The 21388-nt window shown below is 38.9% G+C and overlaps 2 protein-coding genes across 3 annotated transcripts; one reads left to right on the forward strand and one right to left on the reverse strand.

Moving 5' to 3' along the window:
* The first annotated feature begins 1150 nt into the window (after positions 1-1150).
* Positions 1151-4941, forward strand: gpr101 (G protein-coupled receptor 101). Its single transcript, XM_085432749.1, has 2 exons — positions 1151-1300; positions 1704-4941. Exon 2 carries the CDS (start codon positions 2041-2043, stop codon positions 3382-3384), a length of 1344 nt encoding a protein of 447 aa, XP_085288875.1. The 5' UTR covers positions 1151-1300; positions 1704-2040; the 3' UTR covers positions 3385-4941.
* A 907-nt stretch (positions 4942-5848) lies between these two features.
* On the reverse strand, positions 5849-17759 carry tm9sf5 (transmembrane 9 superfamily protein member 5). Of its 2 annotated transcripts, XM_085432727.1 has the most exons (18): positions 17338-17759; positions 16118-16185; positions 15918-16011; positions 15692-15822; positions 15389-15518; positions 12021-12148; positions 11752-11866; positions 11556-11635; positions 11345-11450; positions 10779-10826; positions 10297-10429; positions 9935-10054; positions 9770-9827; positions 9459-9618; positions 9226-9377; positions 9029-9140; positions 8754-8925; positions 5849-6523 (listed from the first exon to the last, which is right to left on the reverse strand). In XM_085432727.1, the coding sequence occupies exons 1-18, from the start codon at positions 17476-17478 to the stop codon at positions 6456-6458; spliced, it is 2016 nt and encodes a 671-aa protein (XP_085288853.1). In that variant the 5' UTR covers positions 17479-17759; the 3' UTR covers positions 5849-6455. The 2 variants fall into 2 exon arrangements, with proteins under 2 accessions (XP_085288853.1, XP_085288862.1); XM_085432736.1 differs by lacking the exon at positions 10779-10826.
* Between the last annotated feature and the right edge of the window lie 3629 nt (positions 17760-21388).

Genomic DNA, 21388 nt, shown 5'->3' on the forward strand with positions numbered 1-21388 from the left:
GATTGATTAGCAAAACATGAATGAGTTATAAACATAGTTCTATTAATATTTTATCTTTCAAATACATTATACCAAGTAATCTTTAAAATGTTTATTGTTTCATTTTTTATTATATAAATATTAATAGAAAATAGATCTGGAATAGAAATTTGGCATTAGAAGACCAAACTATTTTACTAATTTCTAGACTTTTTTTCTTCTTTTTTTGAACTGCTTCAGCAGATGAGATAAACCAGTAAACATGTGTTTTTGTTTTGTTTTTAACTGTCTTAAAGTTCACACTGTATGAACCATAAAGTAAGATGGGTGGGAGAGCTGATCTGAGGTGGTACAGGGAGAAATCTGCATATAAGTCAAGCTATCTAAAGATGAAGATGGAATTATATGAATGAAAGTACCACAATAACCTCCAAGTGATCTGCATTTAAAATGAGACAAAGGAAATACAGGAGCTCTGAATTAAAACTAATATGTCTCACGTCTGCTTATCCATGCAGACTGGGCCAGCCAATGCTTCAGTTTACTGCAATGTATCCAGCCAGCCAGACATCCATTTTCTTCCACTTGTCCAATTCAGGGTTGCAGGAAGCTGGAGACTATTACAGCTGTCATGGGGCAGAATGTAATATAATCAAAAAGCATAACAAGTAAGCTAGTGCTTACCATAGTCAGCACTGTAATTACCAAAAGACGGTACAAAATATGAATCTGAATTACAGTGTGTAGCCTACCTAGTGTGTATTTCACCACAGGCCATAGCTAGAGTGTTAAAATATGGACACCCTTGAAAAGTATAATTCCAAATGCTCTGGAGGAATGCCCGCAGCGGAGGTCCTATTCTGTTATCTCCTCGGACAGGCTATCCTATCATGTGAAGCTCACACAAGCAGCCATCTGATTGAATCACTTGTTACCTAGGAGATCTGAAGGACTGACTGAGACCTTGATAACGTGTAACTACACCATTCATATTTTTCATTAACCAGTTTTTGCAACAGAACAAAGCAACAAATACACGAGTTATTCTTGTTTTTTTATTTTTATTTGATTTTTATTTTTTTTCATTTCGGAGGGGGTGCATTTACATCCTGAAGACTTGTTTTTTTTTTTAACTAGGATAATATTTGCGATTCTACCATGTATTAAAAACTGTTGCACGGGAATGCTGAAACGCATTTGCACCCTCATAACAAAAGAGGGAAAACGGATGGGAGGGGGTCGGTGACAGGCTCCAGCGGGGGGGGAGATTTCTGTGCAGGTGTCCTTGTATTTTCTGACACCTCGGAGACAGGACTCGACCGTAAGTAGCCTAAGACTGTTGAGGAAGAATCAAAGCTGATAACATAATAAATGTTTGATCTGCCATGAAATCCGAAAAGAGCAGCAACGGAAAGATATGCTCGTCTGGATGAGAGACCCCCGCTGGGTGAAGACACGCAGCGTATGTTAGCTGAGCCGTGAAAGCTCGCTGCCATTGACTGGAGCTCAGGCTGAAATGGGAGCAAAGCGATGAAGACCGATCGCAGGGGAGTGAGCATCCTCGAGCAAAAATATCGCATCACTGATCATTTCACGTTATTAGACATCAATTCCAGATTAGCAGAACGCGATATTTGCCACTACCCGGACAATTCGCCGTCGATGCAAAGGGTTTGAACGGTGGCATTTATCTCTTTTTTTCCCTTCTGTTTTTCATTCTGCAGATGTGCGCTGCAAGAGGAATATGGCCTGTTCGATGGGTGAAATGTTGAGGGATTAATCACTGATCATGATGAAAAGCAAATCAGTGCTGACCATTTCCAGCTACTCGTGGATGAGTCTTCTGGACTATTTTCACATGTTATGGATGATATGTCACGTTAGATGAAATGTATTTCAGGACAGTGTGCACCTGAAAATCACTGACTAAGACTACCTGCTACAGCAGCTTATTGTTCTCACTCCCTAAAGATCAAAGCACCCCACAGCTGCTTTTCTCTCCTGTTTAGGATGGGACTAACCTGACTTTATGTTAACACTCTGCTGGGCGTCACATGAACAATGTCAAGTTCTCAGCAGCCTGATGTGGGCACAAATGTCACTGATGTTCCTGGGCAGCTTGGTTTCACCAGCTCCAATCAGGGCCCGGTCTGGTCCTCCATTGTTAACAGTGTGGTGAAGATGGTGCTCATATCTCTGATTGTCTGCGTGTCTTTGTTTGGGAATGTGATTGTTCTGCTGGTGTTCCAAAGGAAGCCTCAGCTCCTTCATGTGGCCAACCGCTTTGTCCTCAACCTCCTCCTGGCAGACCTACTTCAGACTATATTAGTCATGCCCTTTGCTATTGCAGCTACCATGCCAAGTGTGTGGCCTCTGGATGCTCGGCTGTGCCAGGCCCTGGTGGTGCTCATGCACTTGTTTGCATTTGCAGGGGTTAACACCATTATAGTTGTGTCTGTGGATCGCTACCTGGCAATTATTCACCCTCTTTCTTATCCCACTCGCATGACCCCTCACTTGGGCACCAACCTGATCATCTGCACCTGGGTGCTCAGTTTCCTGCAGAGCACACCTCCTCTCTATGGCTGGGGGACCATAGACTTTGACCAACATCACAATATCTGCTCAGTGGTGTGGTCTTCTAGTCTGTCCTACTCTGCTGTGGTGTCTACCTTTTCTTTCTGGCTTCCTGTGCTCATCATGCTCGGATGTTACTGGATGGTTTTCAGGGCAGCCCGGAGGCAGAACGCTCTTGTACACCCCATACAGACACAGTCCTACTCTCAACCCTGCCCGCAGGACTTCCAGGCACCTAGCAGCCCACAGCAGCGATGCCAGCCCCAGCAGCCCAGTTCACCGGAGGGACCTTACTCAGCCAGAAGATACCCAGTTCGAGTTAGACACAGGCGTTTTCACTACCACTGCAAGGCAGCCCGTGTGGTTTTTGTGATCATGGCTTCATACATCTTCAGCATGGGTCCTTACACCATTCTGAATACTATATCTATGTTCACCAGAGCAGCTATACCCTCATGGTTATCCTCCCTTGCCCTTGTACTCTTCTTTTTACAGTGCTGCCTACATCCTTATATTTATGGCTACATGCACCGTAGTGTAAGAAAGGAATTTCTGGCTTTACTCTGTGGGTTGTTCTGCAAGCAGGGCCGTCCCAACCAGAGCTCTGCTGTGGAAAGCTGCTTCACTACGACTGAGGGACGCTCCACCGCTCACCCTCACCTGCCCAGCTTGGCTGCTCGAATCGTCCCCCTGCGGACATGGGAAGAGTGCACAACATCGTCCTCTCCCACTTTTGAGAGGAAGTCGAGAGACAGTCGTAAGGAGACCACCTCTACCAGTATCAGCTCTGAGAAGGAACTTACAGTCAACAGCAAACAAAGCACATAAACTGCCATGCATCAGACAGACCATAGTTGCTCTTACTTTAGGACGCTGTCATGCAGCATGTTCATAGTTCTCAGCAGGTCGCTGGAATTACAAACAGAAGTATCATCATTTATCACCAACATATGATATTTTACCACTTTGTTAAAATCTCTGTTAAGTTATTGCTACTGGGAAAAACCTAGGCACAGTAGTTGTTGTGTTAATGTGTAAAAGAACAAATTGTAGGAAAGAGTTATTGTGTTTCATATGTAAATGCATTTTTAAGCGTTACCACATGTGCCACATAAAGACTGTGTGCAGCTGTTAAAGTTTGTGCAATCCATCATTCTTGCAAACATAATAATGCTTGCGAGAGTGAACTCACTACTGTTATTTAAAATGGGCATTTAAATCAGTCTAAATTCAAATTATTCTCAATCTGCACGTGTAAAATAGGAAGTTGCTCTTATGTTCGGACCACTCTAATTATCAGATGTCTCTGATGGCGTGTAAATCTGCTGTATCCACACAATTGTCTCCTTTAAACTTTTTGTGTCCTGCTGGAGGTGCAGGATAGCGGACCTTGTCTGCAAGCAAATTTTGCTTGTAATTTTCCAACTCAGGGTATTGCTTGTAGGAAAAAAAAGGAATAGATCCCACCTTGAACCTCGGGTGGGAGAATATGTGTTAAAGTCCCTATCACAGTGACTGCTCTTAGTCGCAAAGCGCCTTTTGAAAAAACAATTAGAAAAGTGATTTATTGTGCCTGTCAGTGAGAGCTTACAAGTGTTGGTGATTCCCTTTCTCTCATGGGATGGCCACACATTCACGTTTGTCTTAGTCCTTTGTTTCTTTTATCTACAGCGTAACTGATGTGGAAATTTTCCTTTTATTTCATACCACTTAATATTTGGACTCGGTGTTTGATGCCTTTCAAATGTTGGCGTGGGGAAAGGGGCGAGTATTTTTGTGTGATAAAAACATGCATGTTGCAAGATCTTTAACAGATTTCTTATATTCCATTGAGCACTTGTAGACTTGTGATGATACCTCATGATAAAGTATTTCTAAAGGAAAAGAAACTGTGTGCCTAAAGCCACGGATGCTTGCCACGACTCCTCTCAGAGAAAGGTAAATCATTAAGTTAGAAGTTTGCTATGATCCATCACCATATTATGTGCATTTATTTAAGTGTCTAGTGCCAAGTTTCTAGGTACCTTCTCAGAAAATGAAAAGAAAAAAAAGATTTGGCACAATGTGCTCCTGGTGTATTCTTATCACTAGACTGTCGTAGTTTCTGAGATCTGTAATGTACTTCACCTTGAACTATTTAACAGGTTACTGAGCAAATTCAAACTACAGTATTAAAAGTTGACAATCAAACTTGGGTAACGAGTTTGTTAGAGGCTCTGTAAAGGACAGTGTGTGTTTAAGTATGCTAAAATATAAGATAAAATGTTTAATAGCCTTTGAAAAGTGCATATTTTTGTGATTTCTATTGTGCTTTTGTAATATTTTCATTTTCATTATTTAACATCAAACATTGTCTGTTGTTTAATAAAAGTACATTATATGTAATGCGTACAAAAGCATGACTTTACATGCAACATACCAAAAAATGCTTGAGTATCAGGCTGGCTTTAGGTTTGAGAAGGATCTTAAAATGCACATTGAGCTATTTGCATTCCTTCCTGGATCTCTTCATAATCTGCTGACTTTTGAGTGGGTTAATAACAGAATTTAAGACTAAATCTACAAACCTTGTTGGACTTAAGAAGTGTTCAATTTTTAAACCCTTAAGTACATGTTTCACAATTTGAGGTTATATGTTTTGCACAATATTTTGTTTTAAAATAAGAAATTTATGATTTGATTTTTTTTTATAAAATATTCAATCACTATCTGTGACTGAGGAGCTAGGGCAGGGCTAAGAGTAGCACATTGCACTGCATCAATAATTATCTCTTTTACAGCGTTCCCCCAAGCACATTATTTTGCCTTTTGATTTTGCTCCAGCCAAGAAAACGAATCAGCTGAACGATAAATATTACTAGACTTATATCAATACACAAATAGTAAGAAACACTGTTTGTGGTAGGAATTGTTTTAGGTGTTCTAAAGGCTAAAAGAGAAAAGCGTAACCTTGGTTTGGAATTCACTGCGTTTATTTGTAAAATGTTATCACCTTGGGTGATGGTGCCACACTGCTTGAAGCAAAAAGCAGCAGTGTTTTTATGTAGTTAACAGTTCAGCAAACCACCTATTAAAATCTAAAGAGGTACATCTCGAAAGTGCATAATGCACCTGACCAGTAAAGTCATGGACTACTTTATGATTAACTAGGTGACCATGTCTACTGTTGAGAAACAAATCGGGAGCCTAATATGCAACACACTGCAGCACATAGCTCTATGATACAGATGTGCGTCGTAACCAAGAGTACCCTCTGATTTATACAAACTCAAACTCCAAGAAGATGAACATGTATCATAGCACTGTGAGTGTTTTATATAATTTCTAAACTACAATACAGGCTGATATTTTTACTTTTAAAACAAACCAGAGAAAAGAAAGAAAAGAAAAATATAACTCCCAAAGAAGGTTCCATAATGGTGACAATCTTTAACTTGCATTCTCTCCCTCACTCTCTATACAGTATATGTACACACATGTTTTTAATCATTAAAGTACAGGTAAAGAAAAAAAAAAAGAATTTTAGCCGTAAGGGAATAGAACAGATAAATACATAACATTTTACCTTCCTTAGAAAATTAAAGTAAAAACATTCCCACACACACATTGCTCACTATGACAGCTAGATCATTGGAACCCAGGCTGATTTTCAAGGCGCCATTCAAATTATTACAAGTCAACAGTAAATGCGAAATTATATATATTTTTAAAAAGAAAATAGCAACAGAGGTTTAAAGCACAAAAAGAGGACGGGCTCTGCTCATCAGGGGGGTTTTCTATGATAAGTGATGGTTTTTCAGTTCAGGTCGAATCAGACCTCAGGCCTTTGTCACAAAACCAGCATTGGGGAGGCCAGTGCTGTCGCATCTAGGAGTTAGTCCTTTCACAGAGTTCTTCAGTCAGTCCACTTTGACCACGCTGTAGATCTTATTTACAAACCAGAAGCAGGCGAAGAAGCCAATTGTACCTGAGAATAAAAGACAGGTTAGAATGAACAAAGTGTTATACAGAGACCATCTGTAGACAATGGTGCAATTGTAATAGTAACTTAAATATAATAAATAATAAATAGTTACCCGCCTCTATAACTACAATTCTTGCATCATTCATCATGAATAAAATACAAAGTCAGTGAAAGACAACAATATTTTTAGAAGATTTTAGCAAATGCAAAAATGCATACAAGACAGCCAGTTGGTGTCACTGCCCAACAAATTTCATCCACTAAAAGGTAGAAAATAAGAGATTTTCAGTATTGGGTCTGCAATTTCCAATGCAAAACCAGCATCAGTGCTTAATTTTGTCAACGAAAGAGCATATTTGCATGAGCTCTGAAATGCTGATAAGGCAGACTGGTAAAAATCCCACATCAACTGGGTATAAAAGTCCTATCTGACTACTCAATGAGGGCCACGCAGTCCAATCCCGAATTAAGCAGAGATCAAAGTTGGGATGAGGTGAAAGCCAGACAAGAAAATAAAAAGTTTTTAAAAAGGGATATAGTAGGGATTAGCATTATTTGGATCAAAACTGGAAGTAAGGAGGGAAACTGTTTTTCCCCTTGAATCCTTGGATTACTTCTTGGTGATAATCTTGACATCTTATCCCCTTGGGACTTACAGCTCTGCCTTAAAACATTGTCAAACAGTGTTGCAGTGACAAGCAAAGCTGCAGTCTTACTTTTATCTGACCGACTGACAGTATAACACCAGAAAACTATGTCATCATTCGACACATGGCGAGCCGGATATCTTTAGGCAGCCAACAGACTAGGCGTGTATTTCCTGGTTATCTAGTATTTAATATGTTCCTCTTTCTACACACTCTTACTTTGATTTCAGTTAAAGCGCAAGAAAATTTGATGACATCAAAGACTTACTACTATATCAACATACGTCAATCTTTATGTGAAGTCTTAAAAATGTTCTATTTATCTTAGCAGTGTGATCATGGGTTCGGTACATAAATTGTGTAAACCCTAAATAGAACTAGACAAGCCCAGAGTAGAGAAAACTATATTAACAAAGAAGGTCAGTGAGTGTGGATAAATGTATCACAATCCATGACAATGCATGAATGTGGTCTTGATCTGCATAACAAAAGAACAAAAATAAAAGAAACCCCCTGAGAAAAGTGGGCTCCATCTTGTCAAACTGGAAAACCATAGAGACAAAAACTGACCCAAATAAATCTGCAAAACTAGATCTGACCAAGAGGGACTCCTCCCAGTCTCTGATTTTCATTACACTTCAGAGAGACTAAAAATAAAATTATTCTGATTGGGCCATTGCAAATAACTGTTATTTAACAGGATTTAACACTGGGCTTCTCTACAGCCAGTAACAATAAAAGGAAAGAAGCCGACACTCAATATATGACAAGTAAACAAAGGTTGCACAGTAGTAGTACAGCTGCCTGGAATAAATATTATATGAACAGGATGTTGAATCCTCCTTTTACAGGTGACTGATGCAAATTGTAATCTCTGACCCAGAGAACAAACATTGAACTTCGCATGTATAAATGACACACCTCTTTCCACCAAAGACGTGCGATTATCTCTCAGAGCTTTTTCATTCGTCAGAAATAAAGATCAGATAAGCTTTTTTTTTTTAGAAAAAGGATGTTCAGTGCAATTAACATATGTGCAGCAGTATCTAAACTCTCTCTGTAATTAAGTCCTGACTACAAGCTGCAGTGTGATAAGACTTTGTATTGAGGTTACTGAGACTTAAATTAGTCCAAGATTTATTGTCGATGCACCCATAGAATTATAAAATCCCATGTCATCTAGCTGAGTTATCCTCTTCACAAATTCATGTGTCCACACTGTCCACCCGGGAAAATGACAACAATATCCTATCAGCCTTTTACAGCCAGTAGTAGTTTTTCCTGACAATTTGGATATGACAAAAGGCTGTATTTCTGCAAGTTAAGCTAAAGCATTTTAACAGGGTGCAAGTGCTTAAAGTAATTAACCCACTGACATAGAGGAATCTAATGAACCAAGTAAAGACATTGTGTTCGTTTTTCAAGTCTCAGTTAAACATTGTAAACACAACTGTTTTCCCCTTCAGTGGCCATAGTATTTGGAGCATTATGCGAGCCCTTTATTTTAAAATCATCTATATGCCAAGGTAACTAGATACTAACAGTAGCTCCTAAAAGAGCTCATTTTCGAAAAGTAAAGACCACACCTGTGAAGAGGAAGAAGATCAGGACCATAATCATCGTGTATCCAAAGTAGAGTATAGTACTGGCCATTCCAATGATTTGCAGCTTTGAGAAGAAGTAGTGTACAGCATAGATAAACAGATAGACTGCTGTAAAGCCACTGGTCAGGAAGGATCGCCACCACCAGTGGTAGTCCTTAACACATAGGACAAAGAATGACTTGTTAGAATTCAGTAATAATGTAATAATGACACGTCAACTAAAGCCAGAACCTGGGGGACACACAAAATTCAGGTACCTCAGCACAAAGGTGGAAGTAGCAGAGCAGAATTGTTGCCTCAGAGCAGGTGATGAGCAGAATGATGAAAACCAGGAACAGGAATCCAAACATGTAGTACATCTGATGAGACCTGAAACAAACACAACATATTAATGAATATATGGAAAATTGTGGCACAAAAGCAAAATCCGGAGAGAGAATTCCTGTTTTTGTACCAAATGCTGTTGAGAATGAAGAAAAGCTGAATGAAGATGCAGCCAAAGGGGAGGATGCCACCCATCACTATACCAGGGATGGGTTTGGTGAAGAAGGACTGCTCAGGTATTTGACGGGGGATTTGGTTTGTTCGCACTGGTTGCTCAATTGCCTGCACAGAAGCAAATTGACACATTTAGTTACCAATCAGTTTTAACTGATTGCATAAGAATAATTAAGCAGGTTAACTCACTGGTTTCTTGAATCCAAAGTAGGCACCAACAAAGGTGAGGGGTACAGAGATTCCAAACCACAGGGCCAAAATGGCAACCAGAGTACCAAAGGGGATTGCAGCTGAGGAGCCCTCCCCCCATAGGATCAGATTCATCAAGAAGAAGTCTGCAAATACAATTCTAGGGAGGGGAAGTGGACAAAGATACACATGAGAGGAATAATAGCAGTTCACAAGGTAAATAAAAGGAGATTAACCGCAACACTCAAGGACAGAGCTGAAGTGCGACTGAGACTAATGAGTAGCAGATAAACAAATAAGAGTAAACATACCCTGGGCACAAGAGTGCAGTTAGCAATACGTTTGTCTTCCACTTTTCACCTCCGAAAGCTGAAAAGAAAAGAAAAAAGAATGAGAATTTCATGGTAAGAATCACAAAGTTTTGTTATCCTGTATATATGGACTCTAATGATTGAAAGTCATCACTGGACTCTTACTTTTGTAAAGACGTGCTGACACATAACCAGCAGGTGTACCCAGGAGAACCCAGAGTACCACTGCACAAGTCATGAGAGCCCCTCTGTTGGCCGGTGACAGGAAACCCAGACAGGCGAGGACTACAGTAAACAAACATTCATCAGTGCAGTCATCCATATGTAGAATCACAATTGTAATTGAAATGCAAAAGTATCAGAAAACTTCACTTCTATCAGCTGCCCCATTACTTTAGACTCTACAATCCAACTTTGGCTTGACAGAGTCTTTGTTATGATTATTATTGCTGGATGCTTAAAGGTAAATATATGTTGATGGGGTCTTTGTTAAGGATATTTAGGGTGAAATGTGAAATAGTCCTTACAGAGAGTAATGAAAGTCATGATGAAGATCTGCGTTCCCTGTCCAAGGAAAACAGACAGCAACATCCCTTTCCTAGGGGGACGGAAAACATCCCCATGCACCTGCTTCCAACCAGATTCCTCCTGTGCATCCTCCTGGGAAGGTCAATATGCAAAAATATACAATTAATTAGGTATTTGATACTTCATTTAAATGAACTTAAATGATAAAAAGCTTAAGATTTACCAACTACTAAATACTGAAAAAAAAAGTGAAAGAGGTAAAGATTAAGAAGGTTTTTACCAAAAGCTTTAAAATGAGGTGTAGAAAGAAAAAAAGCGCAGTAAATTCTAAATTATTTGCCTATTTCTTTAAACCTGCATTTTATAGAAGTTTTAACGTACAGTTCCCACACCACATTTTATATTTTGGTCGAATGTTTCTGCAATGACACACACCCAGCACCCTAAATGTTTTGTTTAAAACAGATCTCGACAAGCTTACATATAGAGTAGATTTTTCCTTGGTCGATGGAACCTTTATCAAGTCTCCCTGTGAAATGTAACAAAATATTTATAATTCTGGATTTATCTTATTAGACTGAGTGGTAGCTTACATTTCAGAATTAATTATTAGCCATATAACTTTGATGAAGATGATTTGTAGGCACCGTGTTACTACTAGCCATAAGATTTCAGAGTCTAATGCTCGTCACTTAAATGTTTTAGATAAAATGTAAATATTTCATTATGAACTAGAACCACAACCATTAAGTAACCTTATAAATGCTAATAAAATTGTGGAGTAGAATATACACAACAGCGCACAGACACCAAGATAGAAACAAAGCTGCTCCTTAGAGCAGGCTGTTGCCTTAGAAAGACAAAGTTTTCATTGATATTGCTAAAGTTTCATTCTCACTTAATATAGTTTACTTTTTACTTTAAAACAAGGACTGATTATAGTTAAATTACCTAATAAAATAACATCTGGTCTCTTTGAGGTTAATACTAACAACTGCAGCTCACATATATGCTGCACCAATAAGACAGAGACTTTAGTGTCTTTACCTGGTCCACCTGGTTGTATCTGGCAATGTCCTTGTGCAGAGTTCTCAGCATGATCATGGCAACCATTCCAGACAGGAACAGCACAATGACCAAGGAGTTCATGATACTGGAAAAACAACAAGATATACCCCACGTTAGCAAACAGGCATCACGAGCAGGAGAGTCTGAGAGAAATATTTTTGGGTAAACAATGTAAAACACATCTTCAGACCTAAACCACTGGATGTTGGTGTGAGGCATGGAGACCAGGATGTAGTCCCACCTAGATGCCCATTTGATAGTATTGTCTTCCTGTTGGGGGGAAATTAAATCACAATTTTAGTTTTCTTTTTTTCCCCCACTCATAGTTGCAAAGAAATCTGTATATATTAGTTACATGTAATCAGTATTAAAGTTAGGAGGCCTACCTCAAATGTCACAGCGTAGGTGTAAATAATTGACACATCACCATTAAACTCTGCAGGGACCTCCATTGGGTTGCCTCCATCACAATTTAGGTTTTTCTCATCTGTATGTTTGATACTGTTGTGTACAAAACAAAACAGCATCATGTCAGATTAATACTGAATGTCATTCATGACATAGTGTGGTTGGTTTTGTTGTCATTCAGCTGCAACGTCAATGTAGACTAGCTCAAAATTCGGTGCTATCACATCTACTACAAACGCAGCTTTACCTCTTTGGCTCCAGAGTTGCAGCAACCAGTCGAGCTCCTGTCCATCCCTCTTGTTTGCCGCTGTGGTACTTGATCTTGATGTCCACATGATTGAAGACGTAAAATGTGTTCTTCTTGTTGAACTCAGACTGAAATAAATAGGATTATAAATATGATTATGATCATAACTGCAAATGTATCAAATTAATTATTTTTTATTAATATTAAATATAAATGTAATTTTCTTAAATTAACAATTACAAAGACGAACGCACGGAGTGACAGGGTTCATACGCCTTTTTCAGGGTCAAATTCAAGCACTTTTTATAAACCTTCAAGGTCCCTTTTCAAGCTTTTCCAGCACATCACATAGTTCAATTCAACATAAGACTTTAAGAATGCACAAGCATCTACTTAAAATCTATTGAATTTATCATCTGTGATATTATTATGTACAATCCCAATGTATTTTGTATCTCCCTTAAATAAACAGGCAGCCTTAAAGTATGAAATATTCGTATGCAAATACACATATAAATGTGTGTACTGTCTCAGTGGCTGATTGTGCCCCACAGGCCTCAGTGTGAGCTTGAAGACATTTATAATGTTTAAGTAGTTTAATGTGTAGGTGCTGACGATAAACACATTTTGAATGAAAGCCGGGGAACTTTGGTAGCACAGAAACAAGTGGCTATTCTTTGTGACCATATGGATCGGTCCCTCATTTTACCATTATTTCAAATACTCAAAAAAGCTGGTGTCCAGGGTATAATTGGCCGTTTTTGACTACTTTTGATTTGGCCTCTATATTTCACCTTTAAAAACTGTTTATCTTGCCAATCTGTTATTTTCTCATTTTGACAAACTGCATCAGCACAATTTATATAAATTCAGACAAAATTTAAAATACAAGTAGAAAGTGATATTTTTGACTGTAAAAACCACACACATGTTTAACGAATGATTTTCATAACTTGAAATGCAAATAGAAATTGTACATTTTTAAAAATACGCACAAGTTTTGCAAACAACAAAGTTATATGGTACTATTTACCTAAAAATGCAGCCAAGGCTCAGACGTTTTTTTATATAACCATTTAAAACTATTTACAGAACAATCAGTTGTTCTGCATCAAATAAGAAGGCACAAAAATTATTTATGCAGCTCCAAAAAAAGTTTGTGTCACTATAACACAGATGAGAACAGCACAGGGATAAACCTGCAGGTCTGACAGCAGGTGTGTCACTCAGCGTTTACACTGCAATCTGCCTTTGGTGGCTTTTTTGCAGCAACTGTGAAATTCACTAGTAGAACTGACACACAAAACAATGACTACACTACACACTAACTACACAAGACAACACACTAACTTGAGACTCCAAACACTGTAAACGTCACAAATTTCTCATGTATCAAAACTCTCTCGCTCTCTCTCTTTCGCTCACTCCTAAAACTTCCCCCTCTTCCCAAACAACCAGATGCCACATGTTGCCATATAATTTTTTTGATTGGTCGACATGGTACATTTTTCCACCAATAGGAGTGTTTTTTCTTTTCTCACTCACAAGCAAAGCGTGTTTGCTTGCGCTCTCCTTAGAAAACACAGTTTTTACCGTTTCTTCCCAGAGTAAACGCCACTGTTTTATTAAAAACAAAAAACATCGGTTTTACGTGGCCTATCAACACAATTTAAAAACTGGTATATAGTTTGAAGTCCGCATGTTTGACCCAAGTTGAAATGGAGACTCTGGGTCCGTCAACCCCAGAGGGTTAATCAGAAAGCCTTAAGTTGGCTAGTTATGTATCAGGCTAATGTTTAAAGCTTTCATTCGAGTAAATTAACTAATATCACTGCTAAGTAATGTTAGCTAAGTTCACAGCATTTTATATAATAGTGCTGCCATACTGCATCACACTCAGTATATTTAAATCATTTCTCCAGCGAGTTTGATAGGACTCACCTATCATGCGACTGGAGAGCGCAAACTCCGCTCTTGTCGTTTTCCATCAAACACATTAAAACAGCAACCTACAGTATGTTAGCGCACTCATCCCCGACTGGCCGAGGGAGGGGCGGGGTTACACGTTGAAACAGACAGAGGCGCAAGGCAGCCCAGGCGGGGAAATTTTGCTTTTACATTTTGCGACTCATTTCATTTCTCTATCTGATAAGAAAACTATTCAATCAGATAGTTGTTTGTGGTGCTTAAAAGTACAGTTACACTTTCAAGTACTTTTAAGCACCACATCTGAAATTCAAGCACTTTTCAAACCTTGAAAAGACAACATTAGAATTCAAGTATTTCAAGCACCCATACGAACCCTGGAGTGATCCGCGGTAACTTGCTAACGGAGATTTGCCGCATTAATGTCATTTTAACAAGATTAACCCTGACAGCACTAATTTACACACATACACACTCCAATGGACGCAAGCAACTTAGGGTTCAGTATCTTGCCTAAGGATACTTTGACATGTAAACTGGTGCCAAATAACAATACCTAACCTAATACTCATAGGATGTCATTCTTTCTCTCTGTTACAAGTCCTGCTAATCAAACAGAGCTGGTTAGTCTTCTTTTGTGGAAGGTGAATAAAGGTCAAGACAACTTCTCTGATAAGTGCTGAGTGAAACAAGTCTTTTCTTACTTAAATATTCAGTCAACCAGAACAGCATCTGAGTCCCTTTTGTCTTTTGTCAGCGGCTTTTTTTTTGTTTCCTGATTAAAACAACACAATAACTAAATAAAAACTAATGCACAAGGACAAAAACTATGTTGAAATGTATTGACACAAAAACAAAATAGTAGTAGTACAACTACTCAACTGCTACAACTGCTCAATGTTTCTCATGAAAATGCAACAAAATGGCAACACTTGGGAGAAGAGTAGATATATGGACACATGTTGCATTCAATGTCAAGGAAAACAAGACATTTTGTAAACCATGTGGTGCAACTCACCAGTAAAAACACAAACTTTTAAACTTTATTATTTAGCCAAATGAATAAATTTTAGATTTAGTCTATTATAATCTTATGATATTCAACCAACTAAAACTAGACTCAAACTAAAAGAATGACAAAAACAAAATAAATTTTTAGTCAAAAGTCTGTGACTAAAACTAAATCAACACTTGCTGTCAAAATGAGCACCTTACCGCCCATTCGTGTTGCCAGTAAGTCTGAGTGAAGCTCAAATCAATGAAGTGGCTGATTGACAGAAGGTAAGATAGACTGGGTGTTGTGTGTGTTACATTATAAATGTTCTGTCACACCTTTGCTTACATTCCTTTACTGATAATAACCATAATTTACATTCCTTCTTGTTTTTGTCCAGTGATATGTTCTGTATCCACATCACAATTATTTAAAGCCAGAAACTCACATTGATCACACATGCATCCTTAGCCCTGCCATCTCCTGCAACAAGGCAGCCAATGGGGAAACCTGGATTGCAGTACTTCTGACCATCTTCCACATCATAGCACCAAGTAACTGGCATGTTGTCAATGATCCTGTAAAAGAAAAAAGAAGAAAGAAAGAAAAAAGAAGAAAAAAATGGGGTTAACTTCAACCTTGATGCATACAGTTTATTAACATTTTCATCCATTGTACAAGCAAGTACTGCAAAACACAAAGCATACACAAAAAAGAAAGCGTGGTACTACAGTGTGGTACTACTACTAACCAGTGGTGCTGATAGTTCAGCTGCATTCCCATTTTAATAAAGTCCAGTTTAGCTATATCATCCTTATTTCCTTGCTTGTAGGTTTTTGTGGAGCACACCAGCTTGCATTTAAAACCTTTATTAAATTTAAACTGGGGAGAAAAAAAAGAAGATCAGGGTCATGTTACATCAACAGGATATAGTAAACAAACAAGAGTTAATTCACACTGTTCCTGATAACACCCACCTTGTATGGTGAAGACTCAATTCGTTCACCAAACAGTACCTGTCCAAGGTTCTCAGAAGGCCTTAATTCTTTGACATCTTTGCAAAAGTCAAACCTTTAACGAAGTTTCAGATTGTCACACACATAGAAAGGATCACAATGAGACAAAAAAGGCCAGTCAAATGCAATTAAGAGAAAAAAAAACATTAAATGCTACTTACACGTCATACTCATAAGGCAGAACTGATTCCACTGAGTCTAGGCGATTGACAAACAGCTGAATATCTGTCTGTTAAAAAAAAAAGAAAGAAACACTTGTGGATTGGTAATTCTATAGCACCTTTCTACTGAATTTGAGCACTCAAAGCGCTTTCTATAACAAGTCTCATTTATCCAATCATACACATGCACCATACGCACTTAATCTATGCCTATGCCACACACACCAACTGATGCATCGAGGAGAACTCAGAGTCCAGTTTCTAGACCAAGGATACTCTGATATGCAGAGTAGAGGAGCTGGGGAATCCATAGCCACCCTTCTTTAATTCCTTTTCTTTATTTAAATTTAACAAAGCTGCCTTACAAGCCAATTTGTGAGCAAAAAACAACCAAAGTCCTTGTTATGAGTGCTGAATAGTTAGGCAGTTAATACATGCATGGTTTTTAATAAATATGTACCAATTTGTGGTACATGACAAAGCATTTGTGGGAGAAAAAAAACTGTCTTAATGTAATGTGTTGGACCAATACTGGGTGTCAGAACAGGTTAAAAGCCACTTATTATTGATTGTAAAAGAATCTGGACTCTACTGGAGGACGTCAATCTTCTATAAAGTTTTTCCATTCAGTAATACCCGAAGCCTTGTAATCCCTATGGATATTGGCACTGTTATTCTAACAAAACTACAAGTTGAAGGCGTTCAAACCACATGTATGTACATGTATGTATTGATTTACACTCACCCTTCCTTAACACACTAGTTGCCCGAAATTGCGCTTGTAAAATGCCTGTAAATGCATAACAGAGCCACCAGCCCCCTCTGACTAAGAGGGTCAAACGTTCAGGTACTTCCTGTAATTCAGGTGTATAACGGCTTTTATTTCATCGCAACTGGACATCGTCAGGTTATCATTCAGTAATTGAACCAGCCCGATTGTGCTAAGTCTCATGCTAGACTGGTAAAAACAGTAATTCCAGTCAGAAAGAATTTTATTTAGTTGGCACTAGCAGTCAGCGCAAATAAAAAAAAACAATTAACAATGCGCCAGAATATTTGCCTACGCTCCTGTTCCAGGCAATAGCCGAGGCCTAGGAGAGGGCTGTCCAACTAGCATGAGTAGGTAAGATTAGGAGACTGATATAGAAAACGCTAAATACCAATTCATCATCACATTTACTACGTTACATAACAATTTGAGTCGTAGGAATCAACCATACCTGGCAGTCTTCACCAGCTTTGGATTCTTCATCACAAAAACTCACTGGGGCTAAACCCGGAAGATAGAACGCCGAGAATGAACGGATATATAGGGCTAACAAACAAACAAGCGCAAAACTAAAATGTATCCGCATCCTCATTTTATTGCGGACACGGTTCTTCGAAGATTTTGTTTGCTACTTGGGGTTTCTTCTTCGAAAGAAACGTAACGGCTGCTAGCAACGACGAGCTATATGCTAGGTCCCTGGCTTGCAGAAACAGCAACTGAGCTGAACGGTCTGGAACAACCAGCACGGCGCTGACGTCCACCTCTGTCAAGCTATGCGGAAGTCACAAGACGTATACCGGATGTTAAAATATTTTACCCTCAAAATAAATGTATATAATAATTAAGCTGTTACCTCTAAAGATTTAAAGAATTAATAACTGGTGTATATATGCCAGGGGTATGTTTTAGGTTACTTTATTTTGAATAAAAACAAATTAAAAGTACAATTCCATACGTTAATGCGCTTTTTATGCTTTTAATTTAACAGGAGAAAATCGGAAGTCAATGACACCGTGGAATTAAGACTGACGTTGCTTATTGATAACTCATAGCAGTCCTTGTTTTCAATCAAGCATTCGTAAAAGTTGGAAAATGACATACTTATAATCCATAATGTAAGCTATAAGAGAACCAACAGCAAGAGAAAATGCGTTTGAAACAATACCGAGAAAGCAAAGGTTCATTTTAAATGTAAAGTATAAATAACTGCAAGCTAAACCCGGAACGGGCAAATGCATTCTACAGGGTGGGCCATTTATATGGATACATACATATACACCGTAATAAAATGGGAATGGTTGGTGATATTAAAGTCCTGTTTGTGGCACATTAGTATATGTGAGGGGGCAAACTCCTCAAGATGGGTGGTGGCCATTTAGAAGTTGGCCATTTTGGATACAACTTTTGTTTTTTCAGTAGGAAGAGGGCCATGTGACACATCAAACTTATTGGTAATGTCACAAGAAAAACAATGGTGTTTAGTTTCAATGTAACTTTATTCTTTCATGAGTTATTTACAAATTTATCTTTGTTCACAGCCATTGACATGTCGAAGAGGTTAACACGTGAGGAGCGGATCGAAATTGTGTTGATATCTGGTGAACGCAGTAACCGGGTCATTTCAATGCAAGACACCCTACAAGACCACCCATCTCCCATGCTACAGTTAGCAAACTGCGTGCTAAGTTTCGTGAAACTGGTTCAGTGTTGGATTTGCCAAAATGTGGACGCAAGAAAACTGTCACTAATGAAGAAACATCAGTGGCTGTCCTAGCTTCATTCAGCAAGAGCCCACAGCGTAGCACTCGCCGCATGTCACTGGAGAGTGGCATTAGTCGAACATCCCTTCGGCGGATATTAGCTACTCACAAATGGCACCCTTACAAACTCCAGCTACTGCAGCATCTCAACGAGGACGACCCAGATCGGCGCACAGAATTTGCAGAATGGACAAAACAAATTGGAACAGGGCCCTCAGTTCACGCAGAAGATTTCGTTCAGTGATCAGGCAAACTTTTATGTGAATGGTGAAGTTAACAAACAAAACCACCGCTATTGGTCTGACACTAACCCACATTGGATGGATCCCTCCAAGACTGTTGGAACAACAAAAGTGAGCGGTTTGGTGTGGTATATGGGGTACAACGATAGTGGGTCCATTCTTCATCAATGGAAACCTCAAGGCCACTAGATATCTGAAATTGCTACATGATGATGTGTTTCCCTCTTTATGCACTGAAGCTGGCACGTTCCCTGAGTTTTTCCAGCAAGATGGTGCACCACCACATTATGGGTGCCAGGTCCGAGCTTTCCTAGATGAACAGTTTCCTGGAAAGTGGATTGGTCTCCCGATCTGACCCCCTTAGACTTTTATCTTTGGGGTCATCTGAAGGCAATTGTCTATGGTGTGAAGATACGAGATGTGCAGCACCTGAAACTACGGATACTGGATGCCTGTGCTGGCATTTCTCCTGCGGTGTTGCTATCAGTGTGTGAAGAGTGGGAGAAGAGGGTTGCATTGACAATGCAACACAATGGGCAGCACATTGAACACATTTTATAAGTGGTCAGAAACTTGTAAATAACTCATGAAAGAATAAAGTTACGTTGAAACCAAGCACACCATTGTTTTTCTTGTGACATTACCAATAAGTTTGATGTGTCACATGGCCCTCTTCCTATTGAAAAAACAAAAGTTGTATCCAAGATGGCCGACTTCTAAATGGCCACCACCCATCTTGAGGAGTTTGCCCCCTCACATATACTAATGTGCCACAAACAGGACTTTAATATCACCAACCATTCCCATTTTATTACAGTGTATCCATATAAATGGCCCTTTTTTTAACAATTTAATTTTACATACAAAAGATAGTATATTCAAGAAAAACCTAGTGCATTATAAAATGGGAATAGTCGCCAATTACAATACAACTACAATTATTTTGTCTACACAGCCATCATCCAGTCTGTCCTGTGTGTCTGGTTCCACTCAGCCACGAAGCAGGACACTCCCAGACAAACTCTTTCAACTGCTGCCTTCAGGCAGGCGCTACAGTGTTGTTTGCCAAAACCAGCTACCACAGAAACAGTTTATTCCCCAGGCTGTCACTCTGATGAACACTGTGAAATGACCCACTGTTATATCATTCAGGTCACATAAACATATGCAGTTTTGCACTCATTGTTTGTATAATTTCTTAAGACCTATCTATTATATACCACTGTTTTGGTGTGCTCATACATGTTGTGTATCACTGTCACATGTGTTTTTGCCCCTCCTGATAGTCCTTACACATTGTTATTGAAAATTTGTACACTTCTCCATTCCTCAGGCATCCCATGATTAAAAAAATCCACTGCTCTCTCTCTTAGACATCTCTATACCTACACAGATATATCAATTCAACCAGCTGGCTTTCTAATGATTAAGAAAATTACTAATACCCTTAAATGTAGCTTATCATTATATTATAAAATTTGCTTGCCAACTATTAACTCATGTGTTCATAATGATATTTTAATTTTTTTTTTTAATTTAAATAGTGCCAAATCACAACAGTCACCACAAGGTGAAACAGAAAGAAACTCCAGGCAGAACCAGGCTCTGGCAGAACCAGGCCCAGGGAGGGGCAGCCACATGCTGTGACCAGTTATGGAAGAGAGTGGAAGAGAGTCATATTTTAAAAATAAACTAATGATTCAGTGCATAGTTTAAAAATAACTAATGGTTAAAAGCCTTCAGTTAATCCAAAATGCTGTAGCAAGAGTACTGACAGGAAGTAGAAAGAGAGAGCATGTTTCTCCAGTATTGGCTTCCCTTCATTGGCTTCCTGTTAAATCCAGAATTTAATTCCAAATCCTGCTCCTCACAAACAAGGTATTAAATAACCAGGCCCCATCTTATCTTAATGACCTTGTAGTACCATATCACCCTATTAGAGCACTTCACTCTCGCACTGCAGGCCTACTTGTTGTTCCTAGAGTATTTAAAAGTAGAATGGGAGGCAGAGCCTTCAGTTTTCAGGCTCCTCTTCTGTGGAACTAGCTTCCAGTTTGGATTCGGGAGACAGACACTATCTCTACTTTTAAGATTAGGCTTAAAACTTTCCTTTTTGCTAAAGCACATAGGGCTGGACCAGGTGACCCTGAATCCTCCCTTAGTTGTGCTGCAATAGAGGGACAATATGGTGCTATGAGGTCTTTAAGATAAGATGGGGCCTGATGAGTCAAGACCTTGTATGTAAGGAGAAGGATTTCAAATTGGATTCTGGATTTAACAGAGCCAGTGAAGAGAAGCTCATATAGGATAAATATGGTTTCTGTTTCTAGTGCCTATTAGCACTGTTGCTACAGCATTCTTGATCAACTGAAGGCTCTTTAGGGAGGTTTTAGACTTGATAATAACAAATTACAATTGTCCAGCCTAGAAGTGATAAATGTCCATTTTTTCAGCAACACTCTGAGACGGGATGTTTCTAATTGTATGGCCTATAGTGTAA

Source organism: Copadichromis virginalis, linkage group LG2 (genome assembly GCF_057382275.1).
Source record: "Copadichromis virginalis isolate Kocher_CV1m ecotype Utaka linkage group LG2, C_Virginalis_male_GT1.1, whole genome shotgun sequence".
In the NCBI taxonomy this organism is placed as follows: Eukaryota; Metazoa; Chordata; class Actinopteri; order Cichliformes; family Cichlidae; genus Copadichromis; species Copadichromis virginalis.

Coding starts and splice junctions, on each gene's coding strand:
- tm9sf5 (XM_085432727.1), bottom strand. CDS start 17,478: ATGAGGATGCGGATACATTTTAGTTTTGCGCTTGTTTGTTTGTTAGCC. Junction 11,636..11,751: donor CCTACGCTGTGACATTTGAG/GTAGGCCTCCTA, acceptor TCCCCCCAACAG/GAAGACAATACTATCAAATG. Junction 10,430..10,778: donor AGGAAAAATCTACTCTATAT/GTAAGCTTGTCG, acceptor TGACCTTCCCAG/GAGGATGCACAGGAGGAATC.
- gpr101 (XM_085432749.1), top strand. CDS start 2,041: ATGTCAAGTTCTCAGCAGCCTGATGTGGGCACAAATGTCACTGATGTT.